This window comes from Orcinus orca, chromosome 7 (genome assembly GCF_937001465.1).
Source record: "Orcinus orca chromosome 7, mOrcOrc1.1, whole genome shotgun sequence".
NCBI lineage: Eukaryota > Metazoa > Chordata > Mammalia > Artiodactyla > Delphinidae > Orcinus > Orcinus orca.
The window spans coordinates 116,096,455-116,123,706 of record NC_064565.1 but is presented as its reverse complement, the minus strand read 5'-3'; the positions used below and the strand labels follow the sequence as shown (position 1 = coordinate 116,123,706).

The window sequence follows — 27,252 nt, the reverse complement described above, 5'->3', positions numbered from 1 at the left end:
GGGAAGAAACATGCCAGGAGAGCGGAGTCTCACTGATAATTGAGGAAGAATAGGCATCTGGGCACTTGCAATGCCGGCTGTTTCGCTTTCATGGACAGCGAGATTCTAAGCAGTTTTTAAAAGTTTGAATCTGTAGAGAATCTTTCTACTTCTGTTCCCCGTGACTCAAAATTCAAGAAGATATTAGAGGAGACCATCAGAGGTAAAAGGAACATTTTCCGAAGTCGGAGCAATGAGTAGAAATAAAACCCTTGCAAGAAATATTTCAGCAAAAGAGAAATTTCTTCTTCTTCATTAGAGTAAGGAATTGCAGAGTGAAATGCCTTAATTACCCATGAAGCAAGATAGCCTTATGTGATTGCCTTCGCTTTGAAAGCACTAGAAAGAATACCCAGTGTTAGATGCTTGTGTCTTTTTCCAACTGTTGGAGAACTCCCAATGCCATTCGCCAACCTCTGAAAGTAATCCTATGCAGAATAAGACTATTTAAAAACTTTAAAATATTTAATCTACTTTATCTTAAACTGTTAAAGTGACGTACGTAAAAAGGGACCCATTTTCCTTGGGCATCCCTCTGTATGTGGTGGTTCTCTGGACCACTTTTAAAAACAGTACGATTTTCTGATTCATAGTGCTGCTTGCAAAGAATCAATCCTGTAACTATGGGAATATAATTGGATGTGGGGAACAAGCTAGCAGATATTGAAATTAAAGACTGGAGAAATAAGGAACGTATAACAATTCTTCTTCTTTTTTTTTGGCCATGCTGTGTGGCTTGTGGGATCTTAATTCCCCTACGAGGGATTGAACCAGGGCCCTGGCGGTTGAAACAGCCGAGTCCCAACCACTGGACCGCCAGGGAACTCCCAACAATTCTTAAAAGAAATAACATATTTCCCCAGTTATTTTACCAGCAATTCCAACGCTGAGATTGAAGTGAAAGTCAGCTTGTTTAAAATGATACGGTAGCACGTAAACATGCATACAGATCACTGTATTGACTAGAGACAAGTGCTGAGTTTAATGAGGCCCCCATAACTAGAGCGAGATCATGATTCCTTCGCCGGGAACACGCGGACCCCACAGGGCCACCTGCCGCCAGCCTCGCCTCTGCGGGCTCTCTGCTCCGAGTCTCCTCGGGAGCCTTCCGGGCCCCTGTCCCCGAGAAAACAACCTGGTGCACCTGACTCTTCTTCCTCTGGCTCATCTCATTCCACTGCTTGATCGCAACCGGACGTAGCATAGATTTATTTACTACCTGGGACACATTTTCCACAACGGCAACAGCAGTATGGGCGTTCACAGGCTTTTCTAGAATCTTGCCACATTCCGGCAGGAGTGTGCCTGGAACCAGGACTTCGTGTTTCCTAGAGATGGACAGCGTGCGTCCTCCGAGGCGAGGACACAGGAGGAAACGTGGCTCCCGCAATGCTGGCCCACCGTGCTGGGAGGAGGCCTGGCCACGTGGAGGGGTCCCGTGGAGGTGTCTCGGCCAACGGCCAAGGTCCCAAGAGGCAGCACCAACAGTCAGACACGTGGTGACCGGCCCCCCAGACGTTTCCAGCCCCTGGATTTAGAGTCTTCTAGGGGAGGTCCCAGACACCGCAGAGCAGAGACAAGCCTTCCCGGCTGTTTCTGTCCTAATTCCTGAGCCACAGATGGCAGAGAAGCTTCTTACGGGGTGCTCTGCTCCAGAGGGTGGACATTCCACCTGTCTGTCTATGTGGCCGGCCACAGCAGTAGGTCACGTAGAGAGGGAGGGGCAGGTGCTTTTCAAGGGGCAGGACTTGCCTTGAAAACAGCAGCTCAGATACTAATTCTGGTATGTTGTTTAAGAAAACAGATAATGATATTTGAGCTTGTGTATGTTTGAAATTTGGTTTAAACCAATGAAATTAGGAAAAATATAAAACCAATATAACAGATGAGGGATTCTAATGGTAGAGCACCCGGGGCAGGATAATGATGTCAAGTCGTAAGAACGTCTTCTGGGGGCTGCCAGGTCCTGGCGTGCGACCTGCACTCTGCTGGGTCTGAACCTTGCGCGTGTTCATCCGTGACACAGTCCTAGTTGACCTTCACCTGGACCTCCGGTTCTCACTCCTGGCTCAGTTGCAATCACCTGGCGCCCAGGCTCCCCGCAGGCCAGCTGAACCCAAATCTTGGTTTCCAATCAGTGATGTAAACATCGTCCAGGGAGCTGGCTGGCCGGCCGGCCTCTCCACGCGCTTTCCTCCTTCCCCTGGACCACAGCGATCCTGCGGCTCCGCCACCCCGGGTGTTGCCTCCGGAGCCTTTCACTCCTGCAGGCCTTTCCCGCAGGGGCTACCTGGCCTGCCAGCATCTTCATTCCTTCTCCCCACGACAGGGTCCTCCAGTGCCCCTGTCCTCTTGGTCTCCTGCACTCCCTCCTTTCTCCAGCTGTGACCCTCAGGCAGGCACACCCCTAACTGTCCTGCTTCAGTTCCTGACCCCCACAGCCTGCAGCTTCGGCACAGTCCACGCGGGGCCTCCTCGCCCATGCACCGCTGTGCACAGGACCCTTTTCCAGGCCTTCTTCCCTGAACAACGCTCCCCCAGCCGAGCACATCCTCCCTCGACAGCCCACCTCTCTGTTACATGTGTCACTGCCGAGCTACCGGTGACCCTCCTGCTGTCATCACCCCCTCTTCTCGTCTTCCCCCTCCCGCCACAGCAGCTGGGATGTCGTTTCAGAAATCGGGGCCTTAGAAAGTCCCCGGGGGGCCAAGGAGCTGGGGACGCTGGCCTCGGGGAGGACCGCATACACATCATTCCCCCTCCTTCTGGACCACAAGCTCTCAGTCGGCAGGGCTGCCCCTAGCTGGTCTCTGGGTCTCAGAAGCAGCATGTAACAGTGTCCTCTGGGTAGTAAATGGCCAGTAAGTGTCTGTTATTAATCTGATTTAAAGATCCTTAAATTCCAAGATCAAAGGAGGCTACTAGAGGTAACACATTATGAAGATCTGGTATTGCCTAAGTCTTGAGGCCAGTTTTTACTATTAAATATAATGATGATAATCTCACAACTTTATCTGACGGATAAAGGAGAGGAGGCCTGAGGGGATTAAATTCTGAAGGACAGAAAAACCAAAAAACTACAACCGTCGAGAGAAACACGAAAACACGGCATTTGAAGTGATCTGATGCTTTCCTTAACAGACCGAAACCAAAGTTTATAACAACATAAAATCAAAAAGGCACAAGAACTAGAGAATCATCACCACTCAGCCCGAAGTGGTCTTAAAAAAACTGAGATTAGTACCAGGTATCTGAAATCGTCTGCTGGAAAATCCCCTGAATGGTGAGCATCACAGTGGTGACAGTGACACCCGATCTAGGAAATAAACACGCAATGACCACAGAGAAATGAGGGGCGACCGAAGGGGAGTGAATGCTAAGTCACTAATTCTGCAGTGAAACAGAGAAGCTAATCACGGCCCAAGGGAGGTTGGCGGAAAAAGAAACAATAGTCTCTGGTCTTTAAGATTCCATTCGCCCACTGGGCCGCTCATTACTGGGAAGTTATAGAAAAAATGCAAGTGTCCCAGAGATGATGGAAAAGCTGACCTCTGCAGGCAAACTGAAACGGGAGAGATGCCCGTGTGCCTTGACTACGTAACTACTGCTGCTCGGTAGAGAAGCCGGGCTGTCCAGAGAACACTGACCCTCGAGATTAGAGACCAGCTCCCAGTGGGGAAGAGCACGAGATGATGGGAAATTCCAGAGTACCTTAGGGCGTCTGCGACTGATCCACGGGGGCAGGGAAGGGGACCAACCGTCACTCACGTGCCAATGAAAGGAAGTCTTAACTCGGGGTACTTAGGATTTTTCAAAAAGAAAAACAGGAATGATTTAAAAATACATTAAAGTCATAGATTTCTGTAATTAAGAGGGAGCCAAAAAGTGGATTCACTCAATTGTAAGAGATTCTTCCGTTTCGTATTTTAGAGGAGGGAAAAAGGGAAGTCAGACAGCAGCGTAAGAAAAGAGGAAACCTGGCAGTTCTTCAAAAAGCTACGCATACTCCTAGGTACAGGTAGAAAAAAACCTGAAAAGAGACTCAAACAGATATTTGCATGCCCGTGTTCACTGCAGCATCACACAACAGCTGAAAGGGGTCCATCAGTACCTGAAGGGACACACAAAATGTGGTCTCTATCCACACACTGGAGTACTACTTGGCAGCACAAAGGAATGACGGGCTGGCACAGGCTACAACATGGATGAACCTTGAAACCGTGACGCTAAGTGAACGAAACGAGATGCAAAAGGACAAATATCATATGATTCCATTTATATGAAAAAATGTCCAGAACAGGCAAGTCCACAGAGACAGAAAGCAGACGAGTGGTTATCAGGGCCTGCGGGAGGAGACGGGGAGTTATTGCTTCATGGTTGTGGGGTTTCTATGTGGGGTGATGACAAAATTTTGGAAATAGCTAGTGGCAATGGTTGCAGAGTACTGTGAAGGTAATCAATGTCAATGCCCTGTATGCTCAGAAATGGCAAGCTTTATGTCATATATTCCCCCCCCACAAAAAAGTTCCAAAATAAAAAAAAGTAAGGGAAGAGAATAAGAAAGTAAGGGAGGAAAAAAGACGACGACGGCGTGGATGGGAAGAGAGGGAATAAGAGAAGGGACAAAAAGCGAGAAAACTCTTGGACGGAGGAAGGAGAAAGAAAGAGAAAGAGTGAACTGAGGAAAGAGAAGCAAGAATGAGGGAAATGAGAGGGGAGGGCAGCCCTGGAGGAAGGGCTGGAAGCAGAGGATGGGCCCCAGGGAAAGGTCCTGGAGCAGCCCTGCCCGACGGCCCCTCCTGATACCAGTCCAGGGTCCCCTGCAGTAGCCCCGGTCCTTCCTCGACACCTGAGCCTCTGCTCAGCTCCCACCTGCCTGTCCCCTGGGGTCACACCCGGCCCCGGCGTCCCAGGAGACCCGAGCCTCTCCCGGGGCGGCCTTCCCTTCCCAGCTTCCTCCGTGCAGACCACCTGATGGCCCTGCAGTGGCCAGCGCCTCCACACGGACTCCAGCAGTACGGGATGTGCTCTCACATGTCACAGTGGGCTTGTCCACCTTTACTGTGTGGAGCAGTAATTCGAAAGACTTTAGGGGTTAGAAAAAAAGTGACACCAAGATCTAGACTTGGCCCATAAATTAATGGCTTTCAGATCCTACCTTAGAATTCTTCAAGCAAAGAAACTTGGAAAAACATAGCTCTCCTGGGCGAACTAAGCTGATTTGTTGTGATCAGAAATAGAAGGTAGCAAGTTACTGATGATAACAACATATTCATCTCCAAAAGAAAACCAAAGACCCTCCACGGACATTCGGGAACCACTCCTGGTTTGGAGGACATGTGGCCCCGGCAGGGGTGGCTCTGTTCTCCTCCATGAGGGCCCGTGATGGGGGTGTTTCTATGCCGTTCAAAGACAAACGGGGCCAAACCGTGTCTGCATCCCTTCCCGGCGAGTAGAACAGGAGGGAGGCTGCGCACACCCGTCTCCGTGCTGGTGGAGAGACAACGATGATACAGGCTTCATTCACCGTTCACAAGCTGCTCAAGGAAAGGTCCCAGGCCACCCGCCACCATGGTGGCTCTTAACGCAGGCACATCAACAGGTGACCACGGGCAGGTGAGTTCTCTCCCTCCATCAGGTCACGGCGGGCAGGTGAGCTCCCTCCCCGCTTCTCACTCCTGCTGCAGGAGTCTGATCCCACAGTGAGGCAAAAACTAACATTTGGGGAAGCGGTGGAGGGATTCAAGAAAGTAGCTGACTTAAATTGTTTACATTCTTTAATTAATCGGCCTTTTCAGGGTAATTACATGGTAATGACAGCACGTATTCTGCACTCATGATGAAACTGTATTTTCGAGGTACTGACTCTCTCTCTTTAAACGTGAGCACTGGACTCATCTGCTCAGGTGAAAACACCAGGCTGTAATCAGGTCGTCATAGTGCATGCCAGCTTTCTAAAGTTCCTACCTTAAAACTTGAACCATTTGCTAACTGTGAATTTGATATTTTCCAACTGCCATAAAAATACATTTTGTCAATCTACTGAAACATTGCCAGGGGTAAAAGGACAAAAATTTTTAATGGCTTGAATATTAACTTATTATAATTAAGAAATATCCTTTTTGACAGCCTATTGTACAATTCTTTGTTTTATATAAATTTAATCCTTAGGGAAAGTCCTAGATAAGCCAAGATTTGGAGTGAGGGAGACCACTGAAAAGACACGCGTGAACTTTCCAAGGGAGGGGTGGTCGCCGTGGAGACTCAAGCAGGAGTTTCCTGTGAGGGTCACGAGAGGACACACAGGGAGCGTTTCATCGCAGTGCTGATGTGTAGCAAGGGGTCAATAACTGGGCGCAATGATTGTTGCTAATAGATGGTCAACCGTGGCTTTCTGCTTTGTGATTTTCTCTTTTAAAGAAACATCACGAAATCTAAATTTTGATAGAAGATATTTTATTTTCATGACATCGAGAACAAAGAAATCCTCTGTGCGTGCGTGCGTACACGTGCAGAACATGAAGTTAAGGATTCTGGTAGGTTCTCCTAGGGCTGTTTAGCAACCATGCCTACAGTACACCTCGATTTTGCAGAAAGTCAAGTGACGTGGAAAATCATTCCCTCCTGCGGAAAGCAAGGCCAATCCACATGGAAACCAAGTCAAAGAACAAAGCTACCTACTTATTCAATTCAGAAGAGTCAAATCAGGCTATCGAGGTGCCCAGTGTGCAATGCGAGGGTTCCATCCTCTACGTCCCCCCAATGACTGAGGCCACAGGGAGCACCAAACCCTTGGTGGATTCAAGATAGATTTCTCAAAACATCCCACACCGATCGCTTGCTTGGGCGTGGCCAGTTCCTCACCTCGTACACAAAACAGTAGAAAGCACGTTCACATTCTCCTAGCTGATGACTCTGAGACAATCTACACACCAAGAATCTGGATTAAGAGCATGACATATGAGGAAGAAAAATCTTGGTTTACAACAGTTTTCTGCATATTATCACGTGCCTAACTGAGTTAGCTTCATAATGGGCAACGTCAGCGATCATGCTGGCAGGAAAAAATCCCACCCTTTCAAATAGCACTCGTCTTCGAGACCAATAAGGGGAGGTACACAACCGGGGAGACGATGTGGTGACAACCCTTTGGGCAGAGACAGCAGAGTTCACAAAACCCAGCCATGTCGAAGTGCACTCACCACAATTACTGAAGACAAGCCAGTCGCCTGAGGGAAGAATTCATTACCTCTTTTTTTTTTTTTTTTTTGCGGTACGCGGGCCTCTCACTGTTGTGGCCTCTCCCGCTGCGGAGCACAGGCTCCGGACGCGCAGGCTCAGCGGCCATGGCTCACGGGCCCAGCCGCTCCGTGGCATGTGGGATCTTCCCGGACCGGGGCACGAACCCGTGTCCCCCGCATCGGCAGGCGGACTCTCAACCACTGCGCCACCAGGGAAGCCCTCATTACCTCTTTTAACGCTTTTTGCCGAGACGGAAGCTAACCGACAGAGATCTTATTTCCCCAAAGCTCGAAGCCTCCCTAGATGAATCCGGGAACCTGAACACAGTGGTCCCGTAACTGAATCTGTCCTCCATGCGCAACACGTGTGCTCGGCAGCCAATGCCATGAAATACCTTCAGTATTCTCAAACATGCTATCATTAAACAGAAATTAGACGGAAACAAGGGAAGCCTAAAAACTGACTAGGAGTTCGGATGCTCTAAATGGCTAATACGTCCATTTTTCGCCCGAAACCCTCTCCAAATGCAGTTTTGCTATTAGGCAAAACCCAAAGAAAGGTAATCAATTCCCACTAAAAAGCACTTATCCTGGGAGGATGGTGTGCACGGCGCTTCAAATCCCTGGCTGCCTGCCAAAATCCAGACAACAGCCATCTATGTTTCTGACTAGGCGAAGAGCACAGGGGCCATGCATAATTGACTAGAAGATGGGCTAGAACTGTGGCCAATCAGTGTGTGATCAAAAACGCGTGGAATATTCAGCACCACTTGATTACATGGAGGCTCGTCCTCTCACTCTCCTCATGAAATCTCTTCAAGGTCCAGAGTACTGTAATAAGATCATTACTGTCAAGCGGTACGAATCGCAGGCAATGAGTCTTGGGATAGGAAGTCATACTTCACAAGCTCCCCTGGTCTCTCTCTCTCTCTCTTTTTTTTTTTTTGTATTTTACTGCACGCAGAGGCAGCAAGGCAACGAGGCGGCGGATAATGATCACATCGCTGTGTGGCAACTAGAAAGGCACTTTTAAGAAAAAGCAGAGAGACATCAGCTTAAGAGAAACTAAAACATTTTCCCTTTGCTTTTTTTCCCCCTTAAAAAAATTAAATAGAATTAAACTGTGTGCGGTAGTCGCTTTCATGCACTCTGAGATAATGTCATTGAATTTAACCATTTGAGAGATTTTCATATGGCAGCAAAGCCCATTACCCCACAGACAAATGGCCAATTTTCTCCATGTCCCAAGTACAAAAGAAGCCTTGTTAGGTTGTGTGTGTATCTCAGTGGCGATGCCTGAAGTTTGCACCGTACCTGCTTCTTTCGTTGGTGATGACACCCTGGGTTTAATACCTGGGGCCTGTTATATGTCTGAGACGAGAAAGGGGTGGAGTTGAAAGGCAGGGCCGCATTACCAAAGATTCCTAAATAAACGCACCAAGTTGATCTCCAGCCACACCCACTCTAGAGCGTCAATCATCCGTCGCAATAAAATGAGAGCGCGGTGATCACACCCGGCAACAAGGTGCGGCAGACATCTGATCATACTTAAATCAGCAAAGCAGGATTCCAGTGAATGATGGGGAGAGCTTAATCAAGAGCTCCCCTTCTCCCTCCAACTGTCCTGAAAAATGCTCACTCCCCTTGTCCAAAAACCCACAAAGGATATCATCCTCACAACGAACTTAAAAGCTGGGCTCACTGCATCTGAGTTAAACATCCCTAAGTTCAAAAAAGTTACGTGATGTTCCCTGCCTGTTCTCTAATCCTGCATGTTCTAATTGTCTGCAGAGTAGCTGAAGCAGTGATCTGCATCCTTCGTGGAATGTACAACACACACACACACAGACAATGAGAAAAGCAATATTGCTTGTAAAGAAGCCATGTCACAACAAGCGTCCTGAGAAAAGAGGCTGAGATCAAAATTAGTAAAGGAATCACTGCTTCCAAGTTCTTAAGAGCAATGGTGGGGGGTGATGGGCACGCAGCCCCCGACCAGCTGTGATGGGGAAAAGCAGTGCCAGGAGACACAGGGCTGAACCACGATCTGCAGAAAAGGCTCCTCTTCACACCCAAGCTGCTGAAGGCCTTTCCAGGTGGACAGCACAGGTACAAGGCAAGCCACACTGACTTCCAAGTCCTAGAGGCCTGATGTAGACCCCAAGTTCGCACTCACCTGCCCATCTCTGGCAAATTACTTAACGTCACCGAACCTTTGTCCTCATTGTGAAAACAGAGATAACACCACCTCCCTGCCGGACACTATGGGTTGTATGAAGGATGCAATGAGGTAACACCTGTCTAAGAGCAGGCACTGAATCTTGGCTTCCTTCTTTGATGCTTAAAGACCTATTCTAACAACGGAGGCAAGACCCCGGGGAGGGAGGGAGCAGTGAACAGAACAGGCGTGATCTGCAGTGACCGTGTCCATGAAGCCCACAGATAGGAATAGAAAGTTACAAGGCTTCGTGGACCGAATGTTTGTGTCCTCCCAAAGTTCATCTGTTGAAGCCCTAATCCCCATGTGATGACACCTGGAGATGAGGACTGTGGGAGATAATTAGGGTTGGAAGAAGTCGTGAGGGTGGGGCCCATGGGATGTGGTTAGTGGCCTTATAAGACAGAGAGAGAGAGAGAGAGAGAGAGAGAGAGAGAGAGAGAGAGAGAGAGAGAGAGAGAGAGGGCTTTCTGTGCACTGAGGCCCCTCTTGGACCTTGGTCTGAGTAGATCGCATCACACCCTGGGTCTCAGTTTCATAGCTGAATGAAGTGACATCCAAAGACTCTGACAGCTCCACCATTTTGAGAACATCAAGAAAATGACTGAGAGATTATCTTGGAATCCCCTAAAAGTCGGCTGACTCGGGGTCTCCCCCCCCGGCAGAATTCCAACCCCAGGATGCCTGGGGAGAAATGCCTGTCCTGAGTCCTCCTGACGGACATTGGAGGCTGTGGGTCGTTCATGCAGAAAAAGCAGCTCTAAGTTTAGGGCCAATAAAAGGAACTGGGGTCGGCCGCAGATCTGTCCTTGTAGACAGCAAGCTTGAGAGCAGTTTGCATCTTTCAAAGGCGCGTCCACTCTTACGTACAGCAGGAGGCTGAGTATGTCTTGCTGCATCAGGAGTGTCTGCAGGGCCCTTGGAGCTCCAAGCCACCTTATACCAAGATTTATCGTGTGTTCACTTTGCATATTTTTTCCCTTTTTTGGAACAGCAGGTATTTCATTCTGGAGCCTCCAACACCCAGGGTTCTGGGTCGAGGTCCCTTGGGCTCCCTGCACAGGCTGCTCAGGTGGCCACGGCTTATTTAGAGATCTGCTTTCTCCACCAGACAGTGGGCATGCTGAAGGCAGGGGCCCTCAGTCACTTTTCCATCTAGTCCCAGGCATAGCTCTTGGCCTGCAGTAGGTGATTAATGCACTTTCATGGAACTGAATCTAACTCTTTAGTTTGCGTGTACTTAAAAAAAAAAAAGGACCAAAAATCCTTCTCTTGTTGTCAGCTCATCATGATGGGAATCCTCTGTTCTGGCTTCTCCTACTGTGATCAACTCATCTTTGTTTATTTCCGACCCACAGACTTCCACAAAGGATCTGTGAGCACTGACAGCTTGTGTGTGTTTGTGTCAGAAGGACTGTACCCTGCAGGATGGCTTTTGAGTCAACTGTGCCCCGTCTAGGATGTCAATGTCTAGAGTAAACCCAGGTCTACTCAATTTTAGCAAGTTCATTCTTGTGGAAGCTGGAGTTACAACCTGAGAACTCTCTTTGGAAAAATGATCTGGTTTGTGGGAAGTAGGCAAGTCCATCAGAATATCCAGTGTCTCCTATCACTTCCGCCTCAAGGGCGAAGAAACCCAGCCAACCTGGCTCCCTCATCAAAGTTGCTGCATTTTAGGAATATCATCCAGGAAGATGGTCCAGTTCTTGGCTTTTCCCATTTGCTCTAATTAACTGCTCAGCTTACTGATTCAGAGGCACGTACCAACTAGTTTACGAACAAGGAAGTTCAATTAAGAAGTCCTTCCTGTTAGAAGGAATTACTGTTGATTATGGAATTTTGATGGAATGGATGATGGAGACTTCTGATTTTCTTTCCTTTCACTGAAGGGAGCTGCCAAACTTGTAACAAGGGGTAGATGAGGAGTGCTGCTGAAATGGTCACAAATAGGAGAGCCAAGAGTGACCCACAAGAGTCACACTGGACAGCTTTCATAATCTCCCCTAGCTTTCCCCTCTAGACACCTCCAAAAAATACAAAATCACACGAATCACACGAGAAAGCCCCTGTGGACAAGAAGCAAGCCATGGTGGTAGCTCCTTGGCCATCATGGGTTTCTTGCCAGTCATGTGTGCACCATCGCATCTAACATGGAGTAACCAGCATGTTAACTGTGCCCAAGGAGAGAGGAAGGGTGAGAACATCCTGGTGATAAGACACTTAAACAACAAAACAGCTCTCCTAATCGTGCTGTGCAAAATCCCCAAATTACCACTGATGCCCCAAACTGCCCAACCCTCCACATGACCCAATGGTCACGATGAACCCGAGCTGTGATACACCTGTGGACTGCCTTCTTGTAAAAATGAGTATGCAGGGCGCTTCCCTGGTGGCACAGTGGTTGAGAATCCACCTGCCAATGCAGGGGACACGGGTTCGAGCCCTGGTCCGGGAAGATCCCACATGCCGTGGAGCAACTAAGCCCGTGCGCCACAACTACTGAGCCTGTGCTCCAGAGCCCACGAGCCACAACTACTGAGCCCGCATGCTGCAACTACTGAAGCCCGCGCGCCTAGAGCCCGTGCTCTGCAACAAGAGAAGCCACCACAATGAGAAGCTCGCGAACCACAAGGAAGAGTAGCCCCAGCTCGCTGCAATCAGAGAAAGCCGATGTGCAGCAATGAAGACCCAACACAGCCAAAAATAAATAAATTTATGTATATATAAAAAAAATGAGTATGCAGGGAAAATGTTGTACAATGCTCCTGTGTAATCATTCTTCATTTCCTCTCCAAAGTCTTCCAAAATATCAACTAATAAAAATTTTTTCAGAAGATAAATGGTAACTGATCAATTACAGCAACATCTGTTTTCTTAGCAACTAAGTGAAAACAAAAGTTTGTTTTGTGACTTATTCAATCACTACCACTGGTGTTTCAGGTTGCTGTAAATAGAAGACATTTAATGAAAGAGTGATGCTTTTTGTGGCATTTTACTAAATAAGATAACCATTACGTATTAAACCTGCAGAATCTACAATGAAGTTCTACAACATGTTAGCTTCCCCCAACCTTTACAACTCAATGCTGTGCTGTCTTTCTTCTGGACCACCCATGCCTCTCTTAAATATTCTGCCTGAAATCTTAGGTACAGTCTCTGGTGCAAGTCTTCTTCCCATATTAAGGCTATGAATGCCTTGGGGTGAGAGAGAAACTGAGTTTTAATTCTCTCGTCTCCCATGGAGCCAAACACACAGTGCTTCCTCTGTGCTTGTTGCTTAATATTTGATGAAAGAATAAAATGATTCACAATGTCAGGTTCTTCTCTGAAAGAATGCAGGAAAACTAAGTCCTGTCTGGCCTCTGCAACTTGAAGTTAATGTAATTTGTAAACATGTTGGAGACCTCACCTCTGATGGCTTAGTGGGTACAGCTGTGATGGGCAATTTTTCTACTGTAATGGACAGAGGCCAGTTGTGACTTTTTCTCTACAGGATAGTATTTCAATATCTATCCAGGATCAACCATACAATGAGTCTATAAAGACCCAGAATGAACAACCAGGGCGTGGAGATGAGAAGGATAAAATAAATTTCCTTCTGACCTTTAGTAAAAAGCACCATGAACCCAAGGGGACCAAAAAACCCAAAAAACAAAAAAACAAAAAACCTCACAAAAAAGAAACAAAAAAACCCCACCACCACCAACAACAGGATTTCTGCATACCCTCCTGTATAATCAGACTGGGTAAATCCAGACTGGCCCTGCATTTTTAAAGAAAGATCTTTGCTACACAACTTCTAGATGTGATGATCCGTATAAAAGTCAGTGTCTTTACATGGAATCTGAGAAATATCAAGGAAGCCACTCTGCCTGCCCCACTCCTAGATTCAAAAGCCGCTCCACACACCTCAAAGACTTGCTTTTTGCCTGGTGGAAAGAGTTTGAGGCAGAGAATCAAGAGACAGTTCTGTCACCTACCAGCAACCTGACCCTGGACAAGAAAGCCACTTAACCTCTCTCTACTTCTGCCTTTTCACTGGGGAAACAGGAAAATTAACACCGGATGCAAACTTGCATGAATGTTATAAAACTAACGAGAACCACCAGATTGGGGAACCACAGAACTGGGACCGCAGAGACCACGGGTACATTTCAGCCGCAATAACCTCACTCCTGAACCCTGGATAAGAAGGTACCCAGAAAGGAGGGTGATTCAAAGGCAATGCCAAAAGACAGCAAGTCATTAGAGATCTGCAAAATCCCCACTACCCAAGAGCTTTCCAGGCACACACCCTTCAACTTGGTTCTGGCCATGAACCCAGGACCCCTGGGGCTAGCATCCTTCTAGAACCCGGATTCCGCTACAGTGGCCCAACCAGTGCTGGACTTGCTACAGGGGACCAGGAACCTTGCCTCTCAGGACAGCCCCAGCTCTTACAAAGTTTTCCTTTTAGTATCTGAACCAAAATCCACCTCCTTGAAACTTCCACCCGTTGGTCCCAATGAAACCCATCAGGGCCACCCAGGATGATTCGGGACTCTCTTTCCATGGTTTGAACACAATTAGGACGCCCCCACGCCTCTTGTGCTGTGTCACCATCTTGCTTACCGACACGTGGACTGAATTCTGTTGATCTACGATCATCACTGAGATCAGCACCCAGATCTGAACATACCCATTTTCTTAAATATAACTAATAATCCTGAGCGAATCAAATCCAATTTAAAATCAAGACTGTCACTGATATTTTAATATCTGTTGTTCCCAATGGTCTATTAAATAAGAATATAAGTAGTATTCGGGATTCAGAAGTTTTGTTGAAAAAGGTTAATAATACCACCTTCACATTTTTAATGGTAAGGCTGGAGGATGCTGGTTTCCAAGAAGCTTACCTCAAAGTTAAACTCAACGGTGAAGTCCCTATTTCTGACGTTCTTAATGAACAGTCGTTTCCCAGATAAAAACATCACAAAGGTGCATATCATTACAAACAGGGCCACAGAATTTGAAAAACTCTCACATATTTTTAGAGACTATATGTATGGAAAGAACAGATCTAAACCTGGGGGAGCCTCCAAGTAGGTAGATAGGGGGCCAGATGCCCGGTGATGCAGAATGTGCTGGAGAAGTACAGAGGATCCTCCAGCAGTTAGCATGGCAGCCCTTCACCTGCCCAAAGACACACCTCAGGTCTCAGTCCTGGGAACACCTAGGCACACACCCACCTGTCTGACGCACTTCTGCTTTAAATGACATACGTCACCCACACTAGCTTGTATCTCTCCATTCTTCCACACTTACCCAAGGAAGGGGCTGGAATACTTTACAATACTGACTCTTTTAAGGAGAGTAATAATTATACGTGAGCCCAGTGACCATGTTGGAACTCAAAATACTCATAAAGGAATTCTTCAGTCATAGATTCTACTCCTATAATTCACCAGACTCATTCCATTCATTTTATTTAAATTTTTAAATTTTAATTTTATTTATTTTTTTATATAACAGGTTCTTATTAGTCATCCATTTTATACCCATCAGTGTATACATGTCAATCCCAATCTCCCAATTCATCCCACCACCACCACACCGCCCCCCCCACCCCCGCCCTGTGGCTTTCCCCCCTTGGTGTCCATACGTTTGTTCTCTACATCTGTGTCTCAGTTTCTGCCCTGCAAACCAGTTCATTTGTACCATTTTTCTAGGTTCCACATATATACGTTAATATAGGATATTTGTTTTTCTCTTTCTGACTTACTTCACTCTGTATGACAGTCTCTAGATCCATCCATGTCTCAACAAATGACCCAATTTCATTCCCTTTTATGGCTTAATAATATTCCATCGTATATATGTACCACATCTTCTTTATCCATTCGTCTGTCGATGGGCATTTAGGTTGCTTCCATGAGCTGGCTATTGTAAATAGTGCTGCCATGAACGTTGGGGTGCATGTGTCTTTTTGAATTATGGTTTTCTCTGGGTATATGCCCAGTAGTGGGATTGCTGGGTCATATAGTAATTCTAGTTTTAGATTTTTAAGGAACCTCCATAGTGGCTGTATCAATTTACATTCCCACCAACAGTGCAAGAGGGTTCCCTTTTCTCCACACCCTCTCCAGCATTTGTCGTTTGTAGATTTTCTGATGATGCCCATTCTTACTGGTGTGAGGTGATACCTCATTGTAGTTTTGATTTGCATTTCTCTAATAATTAGTGATGTTGAGCAGCTTTTCATGTGCTTCTTGGCCATCTGTAGGTCTTCTATGGAGAAATGTCTATTTAGGTCTTCTGCCCATTTTTGGATTGGGTTGTTTGTTTTTTTAATATTGAGCTGCATGAGCTGTTTATACATTTTGGAGATTAATCCTTTGTCCGTTGATTCGTTTGCAAATAGTTTCTCCCATTCTGAGAGTTGTCTTTTCGTCTTGTTTATGATTTCCTTTGCTGTGCAAAAGCTTTGAAGTTTCATTAGGTCCCATTTGTTTATTTTTGTTTTTATTTCCATTACTCTAGGAGGTGGATCAAAAAAGATCTTGCTGTGATTTATGTCAGAGTGTTCTTCCTATGTTTTCCTCTAAGAGTTTTATAGTGTCCAGTCTTACATTTAGGGCTCTAATCCATTTTGAGTTTATTTTTGTGTATGGTGTTAGGGAGTGTTCTAATTTCATACTTTTACATGTAGCTGTCCAGTTTTCCCAGCACCACTTATTGAAGAGACTGTCTTTTCTCCATTGTATATCCTTGCCTCCTCTGTCATAGATTAGTTGACCATAAGTGTGTGGGTTTATCTCTGGGCTTTCTACCTTGTTCCATTGATCTATGGTTCTGTTTTTGTGCCAGTACCATACTGTCTTGATTACTGTAGCTTTGTGGTATAGTCTGAAATCAGGGAGTCTGATTCCTCCAGCTCTGTTTTTTTCCCTCAAGACTGCTTTGGCTATTTGGGGTCTTTTGTGTCTCCATACAAATTTTAAGATTTTTCGTTCTAGTTCCATAAAAAATGCCATTGGTAATTTGATAGGGATTGCATTGAATCTGTAGATTGCTTTGGGTAGTATAGTCATTTTCACAATATTGATTCTTCCAATCCAAGAACATGGTATATCTCTCCATGTGTTTGTATCATCTTTAATTTCTTTCATCAGTGTCATAGTTTTCTGCATACAGGTCTTTTGTCCGTTCATTTTAAATTGTAAGTATAAGAAAATGATTGTTCTTAATTTAGGTGACAGCATTTTCTTTTTTTAAAAATTTATTTTTTCATTTATTTTTGGCTGCATTGGGTCTTTGTTGCTGCACGCGGGCTTTCTCTAGTTGTGGAGGCTACTCCTTGTTGTGCACGGGCTTCTCATTGTGGTGGCTTCTCTTGTTGTGGAGCACGGGCTCTAGGCGCACGGGCTTCAGTAGTTGTGGCTCGCAGGCTCTAGAGCGCAGGCTCGGTAGTTGTAGCGTACAGGCTTAGTTGCTCCGCCGCATGTGGGATCTTCCCGGACCAGGGATCGACCTGTGTCCCTTGCATTGGCAGGTGGATTCTTAACCTCTGCGCCACCAGGGAAGTCCCAAGGTGACAGCATTTTCTCCCATTCTGTGTAGAACTACTGTTCTTCTGCAGAAAAGAACTACTAAAATCGAGTCCGATGAGGGCCAGGGCAGCGAGAAATTCATGGAAGGAAGATCTTTATTTCCATCAGGAGCACTAAGGATCCCCAGGTGGACAGAGAGTTTCTGGCTTTTCAGGCAGCATAAATACTGATGATACACTTTAGCCTTTACTTTCTGAACAAAGATGCCACAAAGGTAAGGAATATCCAGCGCTAGAACCTCTGTGCTCAGCTAAGAGCCTGGGAAGGGCGTGGGGGCTCCCTTTTGGACTTGGCTGGACGACGGCTCAGAAGTGCATCTGGGGAGCTCTGACCCCTCCCTCGGCGAGGTTCAGGCCAGGCCCTCAGGGGCCACGGTGGACAGAGGCTTCCGGTCTACCGTGCTGATGAAAGATCAGCGGACAGACGTGCCCAGGGGCTTGTAAGAGGCACCGTGAAAGGTGTGGGCAGCACACGGCTTCCGCTGGCTCACCTCCACCTGCCCTCCAACGCCCTCAGAGGCAGGCCTGGGTGGCGGCAGCAGTAGTTCCCACACCCTTTGGCTTCTGGTTGGGTCTGGTCAAGGAGGTGGCGGCATGAGACCAGAGGCAGGGAGGAGAGTGAGGTTAGGCGCCTCCCCTGCGCCCCCTCACCCTTTGGGTCACTGGGGTGGCACATGTCCCTCTGTTGAAGGACACAGCTCCTGACGGAGACCTCCCCCAGACACCGCCCTCTCTGGGTGTTCATAACCGGCCCCTCCTTTCCCCGTCACCCCACTGGGAGTCTGCACCATCCCTATAGCTCTTCCCACACCCTGCCCACACCTCTGTAGATAGTCCCTGTGGAAAATTCCTATCAACGACCCAGTTGAGGGTGCCATGTTTTTCCCGGGACCCTGACTGAAATAGCTGAATTTTATTTTTCTTATACTCTAAAGAGATTTGAGTCTAGTCATCTGTTCCAATGGGGTATGTCAAAAACTACACAATTCACCTACTTTATGGACACCATCTAGAGAACATTTTGCATCTGCAATTGCGACTTTCCAGCACGAGGTCAAACAAAAGAGAATATACTGGTAATAACAAGTCATAGTGCTTTGCAGGAAAGGGAAATATTTTTTTCCCATTAAAATGAAACAGCCCTCTAAAAATATACAACTAGCTTTCATTTCAAGAAGAGAAGGCTTAGTTTTGATGGTTCCCACAATACACTTTGATTAATAAGAGTTGCTGAGAGTACTAAACAATATTGTATATCATTGAATCGAAAATGATCTCAAATGAACGATGCCTTCTGACTTCAGGGATGCGAAAATGTGAAGAAAAGAAAAACAGTGTGCCTTGGATACCATGCAATACAGCCTGTCTCCGAAAAACGACTCACTTATAGGTCGGCAGGTAACCTTTCCTCGGGAAAAATGATACGTTTTCTTTTTACCGAGAACTTGTCTTATTTTCTGTTGGAAAGACGTCACATTGTGGCATCACAGAGACAGTCCTCTGAACTACAAAGTGAGGCCCGGCTTCCTCTCTAATCATTAGTGTTGAACTTCTGAACACACACAACCATCACTCATCGTTCATGCCTGAGATGCTGTTGTGGTGTCTAAATTGGGTGTTTCTTTGGTGGCCGGGAGTCTGTCTTTCTGTCGGCATCACTGCCTCAGCAGTAAGGCCCTTTAATGAAAGGGTCTGTGGTTGGTTTGGGGTTGAGGATATGACTCAGCCTCGTCACAGGCTATTGCTTGGAGCACACAGTACAACCTCAGTACCTCAGGCGTGGAAGATGGAAACATCTCAGGCGTCCGACAAGCTTACAGTCACTTGGCAAGTTTTCTGCAAACTCACGGGATGACCGGGATGCTGATTTGAACCCGCAGCCCGATTAAACACGCAACCGCTACTGATTTACTTTCAGTCTGTATCTTACTCACAGCTTTCACTATGTCAGTAGGTGGGTGGGATGATTAGAATGTGTAAAATGTGTGTAATGTAGTGAAGGGTGGACTTGATCCCCAGTTTCTACCAAGTGGCAGACACTTTTGAAAAAAGTCATTGGTTGGAAACACATGACAGACACGGTACGATATTTATCCGTGAAATGGGCATGAGGCCTTTCCATAGAGCAAATCTTGCTCTTCCCCTGGGTATGGGGGGCACAGGTTCCCCACCCTGCTGAGAGGCCATGCATCTTCCTGGCTTTACCTCAGTCCTTTTGTTGGTGGGGTGTGGCCATCTGTGCATGGCTGGGGGCTTTTTGCTGAAGTTGTTGGAAGGTGTCTCATCAATGCTCGGCATCTGTGGCCGATTTCTTTTCCAAAGGGGAAGGTCAGTGGTGTCTGGGTGGGTGCTTTGATCCATAATCATTATTTTTCACCACTGCTGATATAATAGAATCATCCTCATTTATCGTAACAGGAGAGAATTGGTTTTTATTGGCTAAACTTGTTAGCAGGAAGCGATGGGAAGCAAAATGGTAAGAAATGTGGTGAAGAAGGGCTTTCAGACTCCTCCCTGCCACCGTGGGAGCCCCAGCAAGCTCCCTGACACTCTGAACCCCAGTCTCCTCGTTATAAATGAAAACGCCACCAACCAACTCACAGGATTACGGTAAGTGACACAGAGCGTGTACTGTAAACCCTGCTCCTTCCCCGCTAACATACACGTTGTGGGTCTACGGGCTCATCTTTGGATGTTAGGAGGGAACAGGCACTTTCTTTAACACTGAAACTTACAGTTTGAACAAAAGAGTATTCAGAAAAAGTGTGGCAGAAATAGAGAAAAAGGATATCAGTTATGAGGGTATTTCCAGCGTATATGGAATCCTTGTTGAAACCAGATTCTTTTACTACTATTGGTCTCACCAATGATTATTCATGTTATACAACCATGTTTGGGAATTTTAATTTTCCTTTGAAGTATCTGTTTAACTTGTTTATTGAAACTACATTAATTTCACCTCCCACAATGTGTGTGTACGTGTGCATGCGTGTGTATCTCCACTTGCATCCGTGGAATAAAAGAACACAAGTCCATCAGAAGGGGCCGCTTCTGAAAGATCACATCGGGCCATCGCTGAGAATAAAACCCGACTTCAACAAGTCAAAGGAGAAGCAAGACAAACTGTGTCAGCGGGAATACTAATGCAGCTCACAAAACAAAAAGAGTGACGGACGCTAACAGAAGGGGCGTTTATCATCACACGTCGCTGAAAGTCAGCATCGGAGTGGCTGTCGTACTAGAGTTAAGTCTACCGGTGTCAGGGAAGATTCCTAAATTAGGAGGCACCGATCTTTTTTGGAGGAAGACAACATGGCACAGCTCGGCTGGAGCAGACACCTCGACCCCAGGTTGCCGGGGTCGGGGAAGACCAAACAACTTGACCAGATGTTACGAAGGGGACACCAGCGGCACCATCGACCAGGCCACAACCGCCAGGAGGTAAGACAGCTGCTGTGGTTGAACAGTCTCGAGAATCAGTGAGTGAAGAGAGGGTCCCCTAGCACCGCCTTGTTAGCAAAAAGCACACGCACTGACCTGCGTTATTGTGCATGTGTGGTTCTGAGGATCAATGATTCCACAAATGAGAAAAAGTAAAAATCGATTTTCAGGAACGCGGACTCTGGCCCTGAGGTCCCGGGAGGCCTTACCGTCAGCAGTGCCTGAGAGGCCATCGGCTTTGAAGTTGCTGGTACTTTTCTTCCTCCGATGCTTCTTTCTGTTGGCGTGAGGGGAGGGGGGCGGGTCGAGCTTGGGGCTGGTGGTGCTGGAGATGCTTGGGCTGGAGCACACGGAGTCACCGAGCCCCGTGTCTGCCACCGGACCGGAAAAGGCAAAAGAACGCAAAGGTCAACACTTACAAAGTAGACTTCGCACAAGTACTACAGCAACGTTCCTCCAGTGCCACATCATGCTCCGCAAATAACACCCGGGCCGGAGGCCCAGAGCATCCCGTGCTAGAGGTCACAGCGCCCCTGCAGTTCAAAGGCAGGCTCTCCTCTTGGCGTCATCCTTACGCTCTGGAGAATTTAAAGTTCTCTCTCTCTCTCTTTTTTATTTTTTAGGCCTGTGCTTCTCCAACTTTTTTTTTTTTTTAATTTTTATTGGAGTCTAGTTGATTTAAAATGTTGTTAGTTTCCGCTGCACAGCAAAGTGAGTCAGTTATACATACACATATATCCACTCTTTTTTAGATTCTTTTCCCATACAGGTCATTACAGAGTACTGAGTAGAGTTCCCTGTGCTCTACAGTAGGTCCTTATTAGTTATCTATTTTATATATAGTAGTGTGTATATGTCAATCTCAATCTCCCAATTTATCCCTCCTCCCTTCCCCCCCGATAACCACAGTTTGTTTTCTACATCTGTGACCCTATTTCTGTTTTGTAAATAAGCTCATTCGTACCTTTTTTTTTTTTGATTCCACATATAAGCAGTATCCTATGATACTTCTTTCTCTGTCTTACTTATAAAGTTCTCTATTTTGCATAATTGGAGTTCTGGAAAAGGAAAGCGGGAGGTGGGAAGCTTTTTCCTTATTTTTCTCTTCCCATAATTACTGTGATATATTAGGAATGAAGTAAAGACTCTTAGGAATACACATGAAGTGTCATCTTAAATGGGGTTGATTCCGTGTGTGTACACACAAGATAAAGGCATTCCTGATTCTCTGTCCTCTACCCCCAACATTATGTATGGCTGTACGTTAGTTTATTAGTAGTGAAAATCGGCATGCCACCTCCCTCTCTCACTGATGTCCAGCAATAGGGTTGGAAGTCCATAGTAGACCTGCCAATTTTTGATTCACAGAAGCTACTTACAAAATTTTAAAACCAGTGCACAAATGTGATCATTCACTGGAAGTGAAACTCTCAATTTATTATGTCTGTTTTTACTTTATCAGAGAGAAGAACAGAATGCCATGAAAACACCTGAAATGAACATGAAATTCAACAGAACGGAAAAGTACCCAGAGAAAGTGATGGGGGAACACCATCTAAACACCTCCAAAGTTCTAAGAATTCTGTATTTCATGATTCAGCATCTTTGTAACTCAAAAGACAGAAAGTTCTGTGCGATATATTTCATTCATTCAACAAATATTTTTTGAGGCCTACTGTGGGCCACCACTTTTCCAGATGTTTGGGATCCATCACTGAGAAAGACAGATAAAGGCTCCCGTCTGGGTGGCACTGACACAGTAGTGGGGCCACAACCCACAGCTCATTACGAGGTGGTGAGAGCTGGAGAGGGAAAAGGAGGGTGCGAAGGGTGGACACTGGGGAGGCGGCAGCACGGTGAGGGGGAGTTGCCATTTTAAATGACAGGGTGGGTCTCACTGAGAAAGTGACGCGTGAGGCAATAGTTGAAGATGGTAAAGGCATGAGAAGGTGAATGTGCACCTCGGGGAGGAGGAAGTTGTCAGAACCTGGCCCGAAGACCAGGTGTGCGCGCCTGGTGTGTTCCAGAAGCAGAGGGGGGTGCCAGTGGCCGGGGCCAGTTGAGGATGGGAGACTCACAGCAAGTGGCACTGGAGAGAGGAAGGGGCTTGGCCACTATCTAGAGCCCTGGCTTTTACTCTGGGGGAAATGAGGAGCCTGGCAGGATTTTGAACAGAAGGATGACATGATTTCAAATATAAAGATACTCGAAATCAAAATGAATTTAAAATCTTTTCATTTTCTGATGTTCTAGGACATTTTATCATGTACTGAGAACTGTCAAAGAACACAGTATCTTTTTAGCTACAAATATGGTTCCAGGAATGCCCTAGGATGCAAATTCCTGATATCCTAAGACCAGTGATCCCATCCCATCTCTGCACGGTCAGAAGGATCAACCTTCTTTCCATATCCCCGTCACCTGTGGAGCAAAGGCCTCTGGGAGCCTGTCCTGGGAGGGGTGTGAAGAGTCAACCCACGGCTCCTGCAGGAGAACCTGCCTCACGGAGTCTGGGGCTCCAGGTTGCATCTTTATCCACAAAGTGGCCATTTATTCTGCATTCTCTTTCCAACTTCCCACCTGCTCTCCACCGAAGCCACACTCACCCTGGGTCCGATCCTTACCCCCCAGGCCTGGACGGTACAGCTAACTGCAGGAGGGCTCTCTCCTGCTGGCTTGCCACCTTTTACGTTGTCCCAGTCTTCCGCAATACGAATCTTCTAAAAGTGGCAATTCTTACATACATTTTTTTAAAAAATGCTAGATCCTACTGAATATCAGATGAAAGCTGTAGGCATCCCAGAAAAAGAAAAAAAAAAAAGGCTAGTCTAGTTAATACTTGTGCGCAATTTCAGAGGGTTCAGAAGCTGCCTGATGTTGCTAAGAGGTCCAGGGACCCCAAGACCACTGGCTGATCGTAAAGCAACCCTTTCACATGTTAGTCAATGCTCAAACCTTACAATGAATATTTTTGTACATTTCAAGTATTTGCTGCCCAGGTTTCAAAAGTCTTCACCCTCTGACTGCATCCTCTCTGACTCTGAAGTGTTAAGAACCCATCCTGTGCCGGGTGTGGTGACAGGCCATGGGGAAACAATGGTCCCAATGACCCTCCAATCGCGGAGGCAGATGAGGGGCGCAGGCAGAGACAGCTGCCCTCTGCTGCAGCACGGCTGGCGTTTCATTATTTCACTCTGTCCCTCAGGTGTCCCCTCAATTCAATGCACAATGTTCATTCCCAACTACGCCTCTTAATCCTTATGTCACAATCTCTCCCAAGCTAACATTTCTCATCTCTGAACCCCTACTGATCCTAGAGCTGGCGCTTCCTGCCCTTGGCCGTCTGTCCGTTACCTGGATGTAGCTGGCATGGTTGTTTCCCAGGGCAGCTGAAGGTGCTCACCCCCGTCCTGAGCCGCCCGATGCTGGGCACGCGGTGGATGCAGCATTATAATAGGGACACCTGGGTCCCTTCCATCATCCAGCAGTTCTTTAAGGTGGGTACCAATATCTCTTTTTAAGATGCTCAGAATATATACATAAGCTATACGGTCATATAACAGGCTTCCATATATGTGAGGTGGCTCTATTTCTGGGTTCTCTATTCTTCTCCAATAATCTTTTCACCTATATGTGTTCTATTAGCACACGGTCCTGAACGCTACGGCACTTTAGTCACCTCGGTAGCTCATAAGGTAGGGCAAGTCCCCACACTTCGTTATTCTTCACAATTGCCTTAGGTCTTGTTGGCTGTTCTGAGCACACAACTTTGTGTATTCATCCAAATCGATGGAAAAGATATTCAACAAGGTGAGGTCAAGACAGAGCCTTGAATCTGCACTCACCAATCCACAACCAGAAGCTTTGTTGAGTGATCACTGAGTAGGACCTGGGGACATCATATTGTCTGTGCATCCAGCTCAGACACCTGTGAACTTGCCTATAAAGAAACTATGGTACAGCCTCGTCAAACACTCTGTTGAAAGCTAGACGGGTACCCAACTTACAGATATGTCTGCCAATGTAAAAACAAGAAAGGGAAATCCAGTTAATACTTCTTCTCCTTAATGAACTACCTCTGTTCAATTAAATCACTGTTTCCTTTTCTATAAGCACACGAAGCACAGAGTATCACCAGTCTAATTCAGAATCCGACCTGGGCTGGATTTTAAACTCACTGGTTTAGGGCTCAGAATTCAGCATTTTGGAAACCAAAATGACAGGCGCCTGTTTCTAGGCATCTCCCCTCACCCCTTCCGACTGCAGGAAACTTTCCGCAAAGTAACTGACAGGGACACGACAATCTCATTTCCAAGGTTTCTGAGTATCTTACAATACGTGTAATTGAGGCGGAGATTCCTGACTCGCTCGAAGAAAGTAGCTAAGTGCCAATCTCGAGAAGGAACTACTTGCAAGTGGTGACACCCACCTTCCCCTAAGGGGCCATCAGAGCCAAGCTCATCTGCATCCTTTACAGCCTTCCTTTCTGGGAGCCCATCCTCAACACCAGTGGCTCTATCCCCACGTGGCTCCATGTTTCCAGTAACCCGCTGGCTCACCACTGGGAATCCTCACCCAGCGACATCTGGAAACGTCTGGAGACATTCTTGGTTATCAGACCGAGCAGGGTCGGGGTGCCACAGGCATCAAGTGGGCACAAGCCTGAGATGCTGAACAACACACAGCAACACACAGCACAGCCCTGCCGCGGAAAACCGTCCTGCCCGAAACGTCAGTAGTGAGAAACCTGTGGACTCGGAAGGGCTCTTCTATTCTTCTTCAACCTCTCAGACTCCTCCTCCAGAATCCTGTTCTGTGAGGGCTGGGGGCAATGTTCCTCACACCAGAGACCCTCCCGAAGGCTCCCTTTCCCTGGAGCTACCCTGGCTCTCCCCCAGGACACGTCTCCCCCTGCACCACAAAGCACGCAGGTGGGCGGGGCGTCCTCCCAGCCCCGCGCTGCTGCTTGCAGACCACTCTTTCTCCCCCCAAGTCCTGGCCCCTCTGAAGCCAGTGCCCTGGGATCGCGCTCGCTCCCCAAGACCCCAGGTCCCACCCCTTCACTGCCCGTTTCAGAAGCAGATCACCCACCCTGACCTGTGATCACGTCCGGCGCCTCCTGGGCACTCCCTCCAGCATCCTGGCCTCCGGGCCCCTCCCAGGTGACCTCGTGAAGCTCTTTCCTCCCCTCTGCCACCGCACCCGCTGCTCTCCTGGTCCGGACCCGGGCCCGCCTGCTGCAGGAACCGGCCCCTCTGGGTTCTATTCCCCCCCCCCACCCCATGCCCAGTCTGCCCAGCTCACCTACACCGGGGCCTCAGGTCCCATCTACCGGCCCCATCGGTCTTCACAGACTAACATCCACCTCATGTTCCATTTCTCTCCCTACCCCGCGGGACGACATCACAGGCACTGCTCCTGCAGATTTCAGCCTCCACGCCCCCTGCCTCCAGCTCTCCTGACCACAGCCCCCAGCATGACTGATGATTTCCACCCCTACCTGTGCCGCACCAGGACTCAGGCCCGGGATGGAAGAGAACAGCACCGTGCCAACTGCTTCCTCTACTGTGTGGCCCCTTTATGGTGCTGGGGTGGGACAGGGGCCCAACCTCGGGCCTGTGCTTCGATCCACTGCATTCTGGAAGTAACTCCATCCCTCCCCCTCCAAGAGGCTCTGTCACCCCTTCTCCACTCCCCTCAGACACCCTGCCCTGCATCCCACCCCCCTCGAGGACCCCCATTTTCATTTCACTGCAGACACAAAAAGAAACAATAAAAGCAGCAACCAAAAGAGGGCACCCCCTTCCCGTCCCGGGTCCCCACGGACTCGGGGCCTCCTCGCCCCGCCCTGTTGCCAAAGCAGCCCCTCCCCCGTGAACTGGCTTCCACCCGGCAGTTCGTACCCGCTCCTGCCTGCATTAAACGTGCTGCATTGCTGTATCATCTCCGCTCCTGACGAAACCCTGCCGTGACTCCAGGCCCTCACCCGGCCACCACCTGGTTTCTGCTCCTCCTTAAAGCAAAGCCCCTCAGAGCTGTCCTCCTCCTGGCTGCCTGTGTCAGGTGTCACCTGCCCGCGTCTGACCCGCCAGCCCGACACGCCCCTGCTGAGGCCCGGGAATCCCCACAGCCTCGTCCGTGGGCAGGTCCCAGCGGGATGGCGCCCGTCTCAGCAGCGCCCCACATGGTTCCTGGCTCCCTCCCTGGCTGGGAAGACGCGGCGAGGCCTTACACTAGTTGGGTGGGAGGAAAACTAGGAAGCTGTGGGTCCTGGGATCGAAAGGATGATGGCCGGGAGAGGCCCCCATTCTGGCCCTCGCCCTCCGTCACCTCCTGTCCAGTCCTCCTTGCCTCCCTGGTGAGGCCACCCTCACCACACAGTACACCCCATCAGCCGTGCCTTTGTCTCTTCGTTAACTGGACACCTTCTGAAGGCAGGAACGTCCTTCAAACCTCTTCACCAAGACAGAGCCTGAAACGTCCTGGGGATAAATGATCGGGGTTCCAGGCATGTCTGTGGAACTGAGTTTTATAAAGGGTTGATTCTCTCTTGCAGAGGCTTTAACACAGGTGGATGACACTGCTTTGGGTGTGTAACAGAGAATCACCTTTGCAACTTAGTTTTAAAAGTAACCACAAGCGGGCTTCCCTGGTGGTGCAGTTGTTAAGAATCCGCCTGCCAATGCAGGGGACACGGGTTCAAGCCCTGGTCTGGGAAAATCCCA

General features: G+C 47.8%; 1 protein-coding gene across 14 annotated transcripts in view; it reads right to left on the bottom strand.

The window, feature by feature from the left end:
* The window catches only part of AGAP1 (ArfGAP with GTPase domain, ankyrin repeat and PH domain 1), a 550,828-nt gene that overhangs the window by 99,730 nt on the left and 423,846 nt on the right, over nt 1-27,252 (bottom strand). For 9 of the 14 annotated variants that reach the window (XM_033424652.2, XM_033424661.2, XM_012533195.3 and 6 more), the window contains one exon: nt 20,737-20,898. The exons of the other annotated variants lie outside the window; for them this stretch is intronic. In XM_033424652.2, coding sequence (XP_033280543.1) covers nt 20,737-20,898 — 162 coding nt within the window. The remainder of the gene's footprint in view (nt 1-20,736; nt 20,899-27,252) is intronic. 14 annotated transcript variants of the gene reach the window in all.